At 50.2% G+C, this 12145-nt stretch overlaps 1 protein-coding gene across 1 annotated transcript in view; it reads right to left on the bottom strand.

The window, feature by feature from the left end:
• Nucleotides 1-72: 72 nt before the first annotated feature.
• LOC104524410 (sodium- and chloride-dependent GABA transporter 2) overlaps nt 73-12145 on the bottom strand; it is a gene marked incomplete at its 3' end in the record, with an annotated part of 24204 nt that continues 12131 nt past the window's right edge. The window contains exons 7-8 of the mRNA XM_010167281.2: nt 3021-3124; nt 73-197 (exon numbers count right to left, since the gene is read on the bottom strand). Coding sequence (XP_010165583.1) covers nt 73-197; nt 3021-3124 — 229 coding nt within the window. The remainder of the gene's footprint in view (nt 198-3020; nt 3125-12145) is intronic.

Genomic DNA, 12145 nt, shown 5'->3' on the forward strand with positions numbered 1-12145 from the left:
GCATGCTCCCCGTGCTGAGGGGGGACAAACAGCAGCACCTCCATGGCCCCATCCCACCACAGCCCCACTCACCTGATTCAGCCACCTCGGCGATGGGCACGCCCTGCTCCCTCGCCATGAAGCCCAGGATGGAGAAGATGGCAAAGCCGGCCACAAAACTGGTACCACTGTTGAGGAAGCAGAGGGCCACGCAGTCCCTGGGAGGAGGGGGGCACAGCATCAGCCAGGTGGGGGTCCAGGTTTGACCCACACCCCATGGCAGTCCTCCCAAGAGAGAGCCTGTGCTCCCACCCCAGCCACTGTGCCCCCCACGTGGCTCCCTGCTCCCCCGTGACATGGCTCATGAGAATGCCCCAGAGTATGAAACACAGCAGGAGCCCCCTCAGAGACAGCTTTGTCCAAGGACAGCGTAAAGATGCAGTCCTCACCTCAGCTCCTCCCTCGTGAGATAGTCATGCTCTCATGAGAGTACCAGGGATTATTTTTGTCTGAGAAGGAGGCATGGTTGGTTTTTTTTTTCCTTAATAGATTTCTCAGACCAGTTACAATCTTCTCTGTTCTCAGCACTGCTAGATATCTTCTGGTTCTCACATTGTGAGAAAAAAAGATGAACAGAGCCATCCAATTTATTTCCTCTGATCTATTCCCTTTTGTCTCTGTTTCATCTCATTCTCATCCATCTACTCTTTAAACTAAACATCTCTTATCTATCCAATTTCTTTTCACACTCCAGTCTCCCAAGCCTGCTTGTGACTGCAACCCTGGGACAACAATAATGTTTGAAGCATGTTTCCAAGATATTCTGAACCAAACTGAACGCACCCCCTTTCTCTGGCATTTCATGACCTGTTCTGACTTTATTAAATGCTGCTCTGAAAATCCAGCGTGATTTTCTGGATCAACCTTTAGGTAGCCAGCATTTTGGGCGGCTTCATGCTCCTCCCTGCACATTAAGTAGATCTATTCATGGTCTGCATGTGTTTCTAGAGAGAAAGTACTGTCCATGCAGAGCCCCCATGCTGTAAAAATTCAGATTATTCCTTCCAAAGAGCAGTTCTTTGCGTTGCCAAGGACTGCACAGTACCCAGCACCATGGCTCTGCCTTTGCATTTGGTTTCTAAGGCAGAAAGAGGCCTGTAGAGTGAGTCCTCACAAATCTCCTGACTGGTAAGGAAGGTCACGCTCCACCAAGCTCAGCTAACCCAGTGGGAAGCCCACAGCAGAACCTCGTATCTCTGGTTGCTCTCCACTGAAATTATATTCTCAGCCATTTTATACAAATTCCCATTTATTAGAAATAGCTCCTCTTCCTTCCCAGTGTTGCTCCCTCTTTCCCCCAGCTGGATGCATGACAGGTCAAGTCCTCCTTGGAAAGGCATGAGCTGGGAGGTGCTCTCCAGTCACCTGGCAGGTGGGAAGAGGTGTCGTGGTGGAGAATAACATTCAGGGAATGGCCAGAGCAATGAGGATTCTCCAGATTTCCACCCAAAAGGGAGTCAGGGAGCCCTGATGATGTCCCTTACTGCCCCCGAAAATGAGAAATGCTCTAATGCCATTTACTGACATCTTGGACTGCAACCATAGAAACAACAGTCCCTCCTGCCCACATCCTTTTCTCTTCTCCACCAAGGCTGCAGAGCACAGGACCAACTCATTAAAACTGGGTCCACGCCTGGGAACAGGCTGGTTGGAGGCTTGACACCAAAACTAAGAACAATTTTCCTAGCAAAGCCAAAGAGCATAAAGGGTCTGTGTGCAAAGAGACATCCGACCCCTTTCCATAGCATCTCCCAGCTGCAGTTCCAGAAGCTTCTCACAACCTGCTAAGCAGCCCCTGTCGTCATCTACATGCTACACATGGAGACTAGAGATGCAAAGGGTTAATGCCCAAGGACATGCAGCAGGCCAGGGACAGATCCATTATCTCTTCTTTCCCTGCAGCTTTTTCTTTCAAAACTGCAAGTGGGAAAAGGGACAAGAAAAAGAAGAAGAGTCCCCAGCCCACCTGCTGTTGGAGAGGTATCCCTACAGCAGGAGAGGACTTCTAAGGTGAAGAGAGAAAGATGCCAAGCAAGGAGCTAGTGGTCTGCCTGGACTTTCCATGGCAACAACCACAATTTTGAATTTAAAAGATGGGGAGAGAACCCAGTGCCATGAGCAACACAGTCAGCAGAGAAAGGATGGGAAGGAAGGTGGGTAGCTTTACCTAGAGGTGGCCTCTTCCACTCACACTAGCCTTTTACCCCTGGAGATGTAGCTCCAGATGCTGGATACATCTACAGCAAAATGACTTTGTTTTCCCCTGACCACTTCAACTTGTCAACCTGATTCTATTTGGCAACTTGACCCCATTCAAGGACAATCCAGGACGGGGAGAGTACACAAGAAACAGAAATTGTATCTACAGGCCAAAGTTGGCACAGAGGAACCCAGAGCACTGGCAACTGTGCAAGACATTAGGTTCAAGTGAACCCAGGAAGGATAAATCACACAATGAAAGGGCTCCAGTCTAAAACACATCCTCCCTGGAAGTGTTGAAGGCCAGGCTGGATGAGGCTTTGAGAAACTTGGTCTAGTGGAAGGTGTCCCTGCTGCTGGCAGGGGGGTTGGAACTGGATGAGCTTTAAAATCCCTTCCAACCCAAACCAGCCTGTGGTTCTATGATTCTAAAACCATTAAGAGCTCACAGCTCTGCTCCCCCTATGGCTACTCACACACCCATGTAACAGGGGAGGTTGTGGTGTGGGCTGGGTTCACAAAGATAGTGAAGAGGATCTGACTTTGATGGGTCTCAGCTGGTGTGGAAGAGGGGATGGACAGAAAGTTCCCTTGGGTAGAAAACACAAGAGAGAGTGGGATTTGGGGAGAAAACACCTGGAAAGAATTTTCTTACGCCTTGAGAGTAGAAACAGAAACCATGACACTTCAAAAAGCCAGTAGCCTCCAACAGTTCTCCAGCCCATGTGCAACGATACTCAGGGAGGGGAAGGCTCTAGGCAGCAGAATCGTGCCCCAGTTACCTGTAGCAGTTGTTATGGTATCTGTTATAGCTGCCCAGAGCTGTCAGGCATCCCAGACAAATTGCATATGAAAAGAAGATTTGAGTGCCTGCATCCATCCAGACCTGCAAGGGAGATGGAAACAGAAGTGAGAAGATGAGGCCAGCACAGAGCGCAGACACTGCACGGATGTGAAAAGGCAGAGCCCAAGGGGCTACCACAGGCAGCAGAAAGGCCAGTGATCAGGAGGTCAGCAACACCCAGCATTTAGACAAGCCTGTTCTAGGGCCAGGATATACAGTGCCAGGAATTGCAGTGCTTGGTGGGGCACCCAGGGTGTGATAAGAGTGCCAAAGGGAAGGGATGCACCGGCAGCCTTGCAAACCCACAGCACATCTAGCTCTTCATCATCATCATCTCTTTCTTCCTTGGACAGATCTGCAGAACCCTGTGACTCTCCAGAGCCTCCCGGCAGTGAGAGACCAGATGAATACTTTCCATGAGAGCTGAAGGAACCTTCTGCTAGCAAAGGAGGGGAACTTGATTTGGGCAAGCCTGGTCTCCCACTGGGCTGGCACAGTTTCTAGTGGTGGCCCTTCTCTCCAAGACCTAATTGAAAGGCTTCAAAACCTAAAAGAAAATTAACTGAGGAGAAGAAGAGCGCTAGAAATAGAATTGTTTGCAAAAGACAGCTCCTAGAAGGAAATACAAGAACGCTGTGTTAGTCCCACGAGGTGCCTTTGGAGTCCTCTTCACTCTCACTGTCAATAACATGTCCCAGTGCTCTGAGGCTGACATTTGTCAGTGCCAAATTTGATCTGGAAGCCTATCTGTGTGCAGTCACCAGTGCCACCACTGCCACTGCCTTCTGCAGAGAACTTCAGCTAAAGCAGGAACCAGCAGTGAGGAACGAAGCAAAGGCAAAGGCTAGTCATTAAACCCTCTCTTTTCCAACATCTTTCTTCCTGAGGGGTTTATAAACTAGAGACAAGACAATCATTCAACCAATGCTGAAGGGCAGCCATATTCTAGAGACAAAAGAGAAGCCAGTCAGGAAAGAAAAGCAGAAGAAAAGTATTACTGGGACAAATGAAGTGAGAAAAGTCTCCATTTGGCTATAGCCTCCTTCTCCAGAGTAGCAGTGCTACTGGTGAAGGTCAGCCCTTGGACAAACACCAGCCTTGCCCCAGGATCCCCTTTGAGAACAGAAGTCAATGGAAGGCACACCACAGCAGTTTTGGTAACTCTGAATCACACCTGTACCTGTCAGCCAAGACCTCATGTCCTGATGCAATGGTCAACCCTGTTGCCTGGGCCACCCTCACCAATACATGGTTCTGCCTTTCCTCTTCCACACTGGCCAAAGAGCAATCCCATGGGGAGAGGTTTTGTTTAGTCTTTACCTCTTCTCCTTCCTGGCTTGATGGGCTTCAAAGGGATGTTATGATCCTGTTAGCTGCCATCTTCTGGAGGAAATTCTGGTTTTAGCTCAAGGGACAGCTGCCGAGAACAAATCCTCTCCCTGCCCACTGTCACAAGACCCAGCAGCACATTCTGCCAGGAGAGAAAGCAAAGCTCTGCTAGGGCTGGTGAAACTGCTCTACCTAACTGTCCTGTGAGGAACTGGGCTGGTGTTCAGCCCCACCACCTTCTCTTTGGTCTGTGGAAACCCTGTTCACAATTTCACAGGGAGTCACATCAAATCTGTGATTGCAGAATGGGAAGGGACAGAGGATGAGGTGTGGCTGGAACAACTAGCTCTGGGCACTGGGACGCTGAAAAAGTAATTGACCTTGGTTTATTTTACTCCTTTTGGAGGAGTGGAGTGGGAAGGTGGGTTTAGAGAGCAAGGGGTTTCATTCATTTTTGCATTTCAAAAAGACTGGAAGAAATCAAAGCCCTTTTAAGAATTTATTCCTACAGCATCCTCGTGCTTGTGGGCAGTGAGGACACAGCCTTCACTTTTCAGCTGCTCTTTGGGCACAGCACAGCACTGAGCTGAGCTAGACCAGCCAAAACCTTTGCATTGATAATTTAAGCATCTTTGCACAGATCAGAGTGGAAGGTTTTGTTGAATTTGCTTTTTATTTTGCTGTTCATTGCTAGAGCTCTGTTTTTTTTCATCAAACTCAAGCTGGAATCACACCCTCTCGTAGGTTTTGGTATCCTTGTAGTTCAGTTTGTCAAGGTAACAAGATCTTTGCCATTAAACTGCCAACTCCACGCTTGTCATAATGTTCAACCCAGCTGACAAGGTTCAACCAGATTTAACAGTTGGTAGAAACCTCAAATATAGCAGTTACCTATGAATTTCATAACAGCCAAGGAAGAGGAAGAAGTCAGGAACTCAGCATCCCAACTGAGCGGAAAGCAACAGGGAGGAGCAGTCAATCAGTGTTAAGTATCAGATAAATCACACAGGCAAGAGACATGAGAAATAACCCAAGGGCAGGAAATGAACTGCTGCTTCCCCAGCCGTGGAAAAAGCCAAATATCAAGACACCAAGCTTCATTAGCTCCGTGGCTCGTGAACCGGCTCATTCCTAGAACTCAGCGATACCCTTGACTGTGTAGCAGAGACCAGTGTGGGGTCTGTGGGCTCCCATTCTGCTGCCTGCTCTGCCCAACACAACACCCATGGGGTGCACCCGGGGCTGGCTGGGACCCCAGCCCCAAAGGGATATCTGCAGGGAACACAGGAGCTGCCTCAGGATATGCTCCTGTTTTAAGCAAGGCAACCTCGGGCTGAAACAGTTCTCTTTCCTGGAGAAAAGGAGGCTGAGGGGAGACCTTCTGGCTCTGTCCACGTCCCTGCAAGGAGGGTGGAGAGAGGTGGGGGTGGGTCTGTTCAACCAAGGACCAAGGAACAGGACAAGAGGAAATGGGCTCCAGTTGTGGCCAGGGCAGTTGAGATGGGATGTGAGGGAGAACTTCTTCACCCAAAGGGCAGTCAGGCATTGGAACAGGCTGCCCAGGGAGGTGGTGGAGTCACCTTCCCTGGTGGGATTTAACAGATGGGCAGATGAGGTGCTGAGGGACATTGGTTAGAGGTGGAACTGGTAGTGTTGGGTTTATGGTTGGACTCAATGATCTCTAAGGTCTTTTCCAATCACTGTGATTCTATGACATAAAGCTAAGCTTGGCTTGCAGAGCTTACAATCCTACTTAGTCAGAACGACTGTGAGCATCGCCTCGGGCTTCTATGTACTTTATTTCCCCTTTTAAAAGGTTACTACAGTTCTTGGGTCAAAGACCAAGACACCTTAGTGTCCTTCCCAGCCCCCTGGGAAGGACACAAAGAAAACACCAAAGAAAACAAAGAGGTTTCTGGCTCATCCCCAAGAGCACAGCTGCCTGCCCCAGGGTGTTGCAGAGGGGTGAGGGATGAGGGTGGTGGATCACTGGAACAGGTTGCCCAGAGAGGTAGTGGAGGCCCCATCCCTGGAGATATTCAAGGTCAGGCTTGATGGGACCCTGAGCAACCTGCTCTAGTGAAGATGTCCCTGCTCACTGCAGGGGGGGTTGGACTGGATGATCTTTGAAGGTCCCTTACAACCCAATACATTCAATGATTCTATGTTCTGAGGGATGCTCCTTGCTGCCCAAGAATCTGGGCTTTACAGGGCTTTACAGTCCTCCCTGCCCAGCTGCTGGTGGGTGGATGGAAAAACAGCTTTATTCCTTCCTGCTATGTCAGCACTGAGATCAGACTCAGCAGGGACGACATGGGAGGAGGAGGAAGCTCCTCAAGATAAATACAGCTGTGGTTCACCCTGCATGGATGCACCACTCCAGCAAGGCAGAGGAGAGGACACCAGCACCAAGCCCCTCCAGCTCTCCCTCCCTGCTGCCCCTTAACATGCCCTCTGTCCCCCAGGCAAGGACATCAGCAGTGCCCAGGCTCACAGACCTTCTGCAGGGCTAGGAGGTCACGGGGCGAGCGTATGGTGCCAGCAGCAGTCCTGTTGGCACACACATGTCCACATCCACACACAAGCACAGCGGGTCATTCTCCAGCAGGAAAACAAACACAGTCGCCTCCAGAGAGGGAAGCGGGGGGCCGGCAACAGCACAAACCGAGCGCACAGGGCCAAGTTAAAGGCTTGCTGGGAAAAAAATAAAGCAGGGGAACAAATAATATTTAGCAGGCCCACAGCTGCCTTCCCCACTTGCTGGGAAGGAGCAGCTCTCACTGGCCATGGAGCAGCAGCAGGAGGGGCTTGAACTTGGAGAGGATCTAGGGGCTTGACCCCTTCCCCAGCATGGCTATGGGGGCCCATGGATAACCCAGCGGGTCACAGCCCTACCAGATGCAGGCACCTCCCATCCTCCCTGTGATGGCTCAAGGGGATTATCCTCAGCACAGCCTCAGCAGTGAGTTACAGAATCATAGAATCATTAAGGCTGGAAAAGACCGCCAAGATCATCAAGTCCAACCATTAACCCACCACCACCATGCCCAGTTAACCGTGTCCTGAAGTGCCATGTCTACATATTTTTTGAACACCGCCAGGGATGGGGACTCCACCACTGCCCTGGGCAACCCCTTCCAATGCCTCAGAACCCTTGCAGCAAAGAAATTCTTCCTCACATCCCATCTCAACTGCCCTGGCCACAACTGGAGCCCATTTCCTCTTGTCCTGTCCCTTGGGCCTTGGTTGAACAGACCCACCCCCACCTCTCTCCACCCTCCTTGCAGGGACTTGGACACAGCCACAAGGTCTCCCCTCAGCCTCCTTTTCTCCAGGCTCAACACCCCCAGTTCCCTCAGCCACAAGGGAACTCAGCACACTTGTGCTCCAGACCCTTCCCCAGCTCCGTTCCCTTCTCTGGACACGCTCCAGCACCTCCATGTCCTTCTTGGACTCAGGGGCCCAACACTGAACCCAGCACTCCAGCTGCAGCCTCACCAGTGCCCAGGACAGGGGGAAGAGAACTTCCCTGGTCCTCCTGGTCATACTGGTGCTGATCCAGGCCAGGATGCCCTTGGCCTTCTTGGCCACCTGGGCACTCTGCTGAGAATGAGAGGGACATAGGGAAGGTTGTTTGAAAAGTAGTGCAGATGAGAGAGGGAGACACAACCAGAAGCTTTGGCTGGGTGAAGGTTATGCTCCGAATTTAACCGCACAGAGTAAGTCAGGGCACCTCAGCACCAGAGAGAAGAATGCTCAGAGGCTGCTGAATTTACTTCTTCTTCATTCTTCCTCACTAAACCTAATGAAATTTAGCTAAAATTGAAACTTGATACCAGAGTGAAAGGAGACCACTACGTTTCTTCTCTTTAAAGCAAACCCAAACATACTGCTGGCACTTTCTGCATCAAGCCCATCAGTCCTTTCTTTAAATCTATTAAAATGATGTCTGGTCATGGTGTGAAAGCACCAAGCAATGGAGAGCCTGCCATCACCTCAGAAAAGTTCTTCTCATTCCAATTTTCCCACACTTAAACATTATTTCTACACTGAATTCCTCTGGTTTCAGCTTCCCACTATTGGATCACACTGTGCATCCGTCTCCTCAATCACAACCGTAAATCCCCAGCATTAGCTACAGAAATAAACAGCTGATAACACTGCCATGGAGATCACTGCCAAGGGTAAAGGGATCGAAAGTGGAAATGGTGAACAATCCCGAGACCCCTTTTTGGTTGAAACAGAAGCCACATTATAAAATAAGTAGGAACCTTCTGGAGCACAGAAAATGTAACCAAGGAGGGGGAAAAAATTTAGGGCTAACAATGACGAGCATGCTAACATCATAATACTGAATATTATACAAATAAAAAACCAACTATGGGGTTGCTTCTGAGGATTTTTATAGTTTGAGGGTGTACAGTTCAAAATAGATCATCGGATCCCAGAATGTTGTGAGCTGGAAAGGAACCACAAGGACCATGGAGTCCAACTCCTGTCCCTGCACAGGACAAGCCCAACATTCACACCATGTCCCTGAGGGCACACGTTGGCCAAATGCTGCTGGAATCTTGTCAGGCTTGGTGCCTCCTCTTCCCCTTGGGAGGAAGTTCTAGACCCCCAGGAGATCTCCTCTCAGTCTCCTCCAGGCTGAACAAACCCTGTGACTTCAGCCTCTCCTCAAACCCTTCCCCTCTAAACCCTTCCCCAGTTTTGTGACCTCAATAATGATCTCTCTGGTGCTTTTGCTGTTATCTGTTTATATTTGAGCAGATCTGGACTTAATGATTGAAAACTTTGACTTGGCAGTTCCTCCCTATGGTCTGATCTACCTATCAAATGCATTTTATTTACCATTTTAATTGTAAACATTTCACAGATTTAGAAAATGAAGGTGCAAGGAAGATTTAGGGCATTGTAAACTTTCTGGCCAGAAAAGACCACCATCAATCAGCTAACCTGAGCTCTCCTAGGCAGGATTTCCCAGCTCTGTCCAAGGCCATTTGGCAGGTGAAAAGCAATGATTTCCACACACCACTGATATTCTGACACTTCATCACATCTCGGCTGCTGCTGCTGCTGCTCCCCTGGTAGAATCTGCTAAATAATTCATCCCCCTCTTTTCACCTAGTTTTCTATAGACTTTAAAGAAGTTGTGATTTTGTCCACTTGGGTATTGTTTACCCTTTGTATAAACCTGCCTTTGGGATGCCTTATCATAAGGCTGAGATTGGAGAGAGGGGTTTTTTGTTGGTTTGGGTTTTTTTTTTTAATTTCCACAATCTCTTCCCAGGCAGTAAAGAATCTTCCACGTTTTTCCAGGCATTGCAGGATTACAGGTAAAATATTACAGCTTGCCATCCTCCCAAGCTCAAATCAATTAGAATCGACTTGGCCACAATGGGCTGGCAGGACTCACGCTGTCCCTGCACAGAGTGAGGGGGGACATGGCCACGCACGTGTGGGGCTTGGGGCTCTAACTCTTCCCTTTCTGATGGGAAAACACAAGAGAAACCTCAAGCCCTGCTACCCGGCTCAGTAGGATGGTTAAAGCATGCTGGAGGAAGGCAACTACTGCTACCAACTCTTGCTTTTCTCCCGCAGAAGTGGAGCATTCATCATCAGGGAATGATGGAGTTGGGGAAGGAGGAGCAAGTTTTCCTCCCCGAGTCAAGCAGAAATGATCCTCTTGCTCCAAAGGCTTACTCTGCTTTTCCACCACCATATTAGCATTTTCCAAGCTGGAAGGAAAACTGTGTTTCTAAAGCTCAGGCTGTGACTGGAAAAGTTTGCCCGGACAGACCTAATGAGGACACAGGTAGTACCAGCCAAACCATGCCATGCCTGAAATGGTTTAATGCAGTCCCCTGGGCAACCCGGCCACAGCAGCAACAGGACTTTTCATAGAATCACAGATCGTAGTGATTGGAAAAGACCTTTAAGATCATCAAGTCCAACCATGAACCCAAAACTGACCAGTCCCCGACTAACCCATGTCCCTCCGCACCTAGGCACTGTGTCTACACGACTCTTCAATCCCTCCAGGGATGGGGACTCCACCACTGCCCTGGGCAACCCCTTCCAATGCCTCAGAACCCTTTCAGCAAAGAAATTCTTCCTCACATCCCATCTCAACTGCCCTGGCCACAACTGGAGCCCATTTCCTCTTGTCCTGTCCCTTGGGCCTTGGTTGAACAGACCCACCCCCACCTCTCTCCACCCTCCTCCAAGGGACTTGCACAGAGCCAGAAGGTCTCCCCTCAGCCTCCTTTTCTCCAGGCTCAACACCCCCAGTTCCCTCAGCCACAAGGGAACTCAGCACACTTGTGCTCCAGACCCTTCCCCAGCTCCGTTGCCCTTCTCTGGACACGCTCCAGCACCTCCATGTCCTTCTTGGACTCAGGGGCCCAACGCTGAACCCAGCACTCCAGCTGCGGCCTCACCAGTGCCCAGTGCAGGGGGAAGAGAACTTCCCTGGTCCTACTGGCTTTTCGTAAGTGAATGAGCACCATGTCAAATCACTAGCTTATTTCAGAGGTCTCTAACATCTCGTCAGCATGAATGGAGCCACAAACACTGCAAACATGGACCTGTCCTCACCCCCTTCCAAGTCTTGCTGCACCTTCACACCCAGGAACAGCTGTCCTACCCACCTCCTGCCCACAGGCAAACCCAGAGAGAGTGAGAGTTGCCAGCACTGTAAAACAACACTGCATTGACCAGAGAGTGACTTCCAGAAAGCTGAGCAGGAATTCCAAGTGCTTCCCATGATAAAAACCAGACTGCCTGGAGCTGGAAACCAGACACTCATGTTTAGCTTCCCCAGCTCGGAAGCCGTAAGTCAAACTGACTTGCACGGAGCCACATCACACCAGTGGCACAGGAAGGACCTGGGGATGACACCCCCTGACACGCTGGTACCCCCACACACTCTGATTCCCTCTCCTCCATCAGGGAGGACGGATCAGCTGGAGCCATTCCTCCCCCAGACATTATGCCCTTTGTTGCAAAATTAATAACCAAGGCAGCACTGGGGCTAGATCAGAAAGAGTTAATGGGGTTACGAAGGGTTTTGCTGGCCTATTTTCCAGGCAGGCACCCTTTAATCTACTTTGGAAACACCTTCACACAAAGGCTGGTACAGCAGCTCAGCTGGAGCCAGGATTTAATGTGGAAGAACTTGTCCCAAAGAGATTAAAAGCAGCAGCAGTGGGGTACTGACCCTCCCATCAGACTGGCAGGAATTTCTCACTGGGGACTGGGAGGCAAGGAGAGCAGACAGGTCCTGGGGAACTGGAATCCCAGACTGGTGGGGTTGGAAGGGACCGCAGGAGATCATCCAGTCCACCCCCCCTGCCAAAGCAGGTTCCCTACAGCAGGTTGCACAGGAAAGTGTCCAGGTGGGTTTGAACATCTCCAGAGAACACCTCCAGAGATGGAGTCTCCACACCCTCTCTGGGCAGCCTGTCCCAGGGCTCTGGCACCTCAAGAAAGTGCCCCCAAGAAAGTGGGGAGTGGCTGGTGCCACTCGTGATGAGGGGTTAAATCCCACCACCCGTACCCCCGAGCAATTCAGACCCAACTCAGCCTAGAAACTATGGTAACAGCACAGTGAAGGCTGAGGGCAAGACAGCACAGGGACCACCAGTGTCCACACTGATATCACAGCCCTGCCTTATGCCCACAGAGGGGGAAAAAAGAGGAGAGAGAAAGACAAAATTGGAAGAAAGAGTG

The sequence above is a fragment of the Antrostomus carolinensis genome, unplaced genomic scaffold (assembly GCF_000700745.2).
Source record: "Antrostomus carolinensis isolate BGI_N321 unplaced genomic scaffold, ASM70074v2 scaffold39270, whole genome shotgun sequence".
Taxonomy (NCBI): Eukaryota; Metazoa; Chordata; class Aves; order Caprimulgiformes; family Caprimulgidae; genus Antrostomus; species Antrostomus carolinensis.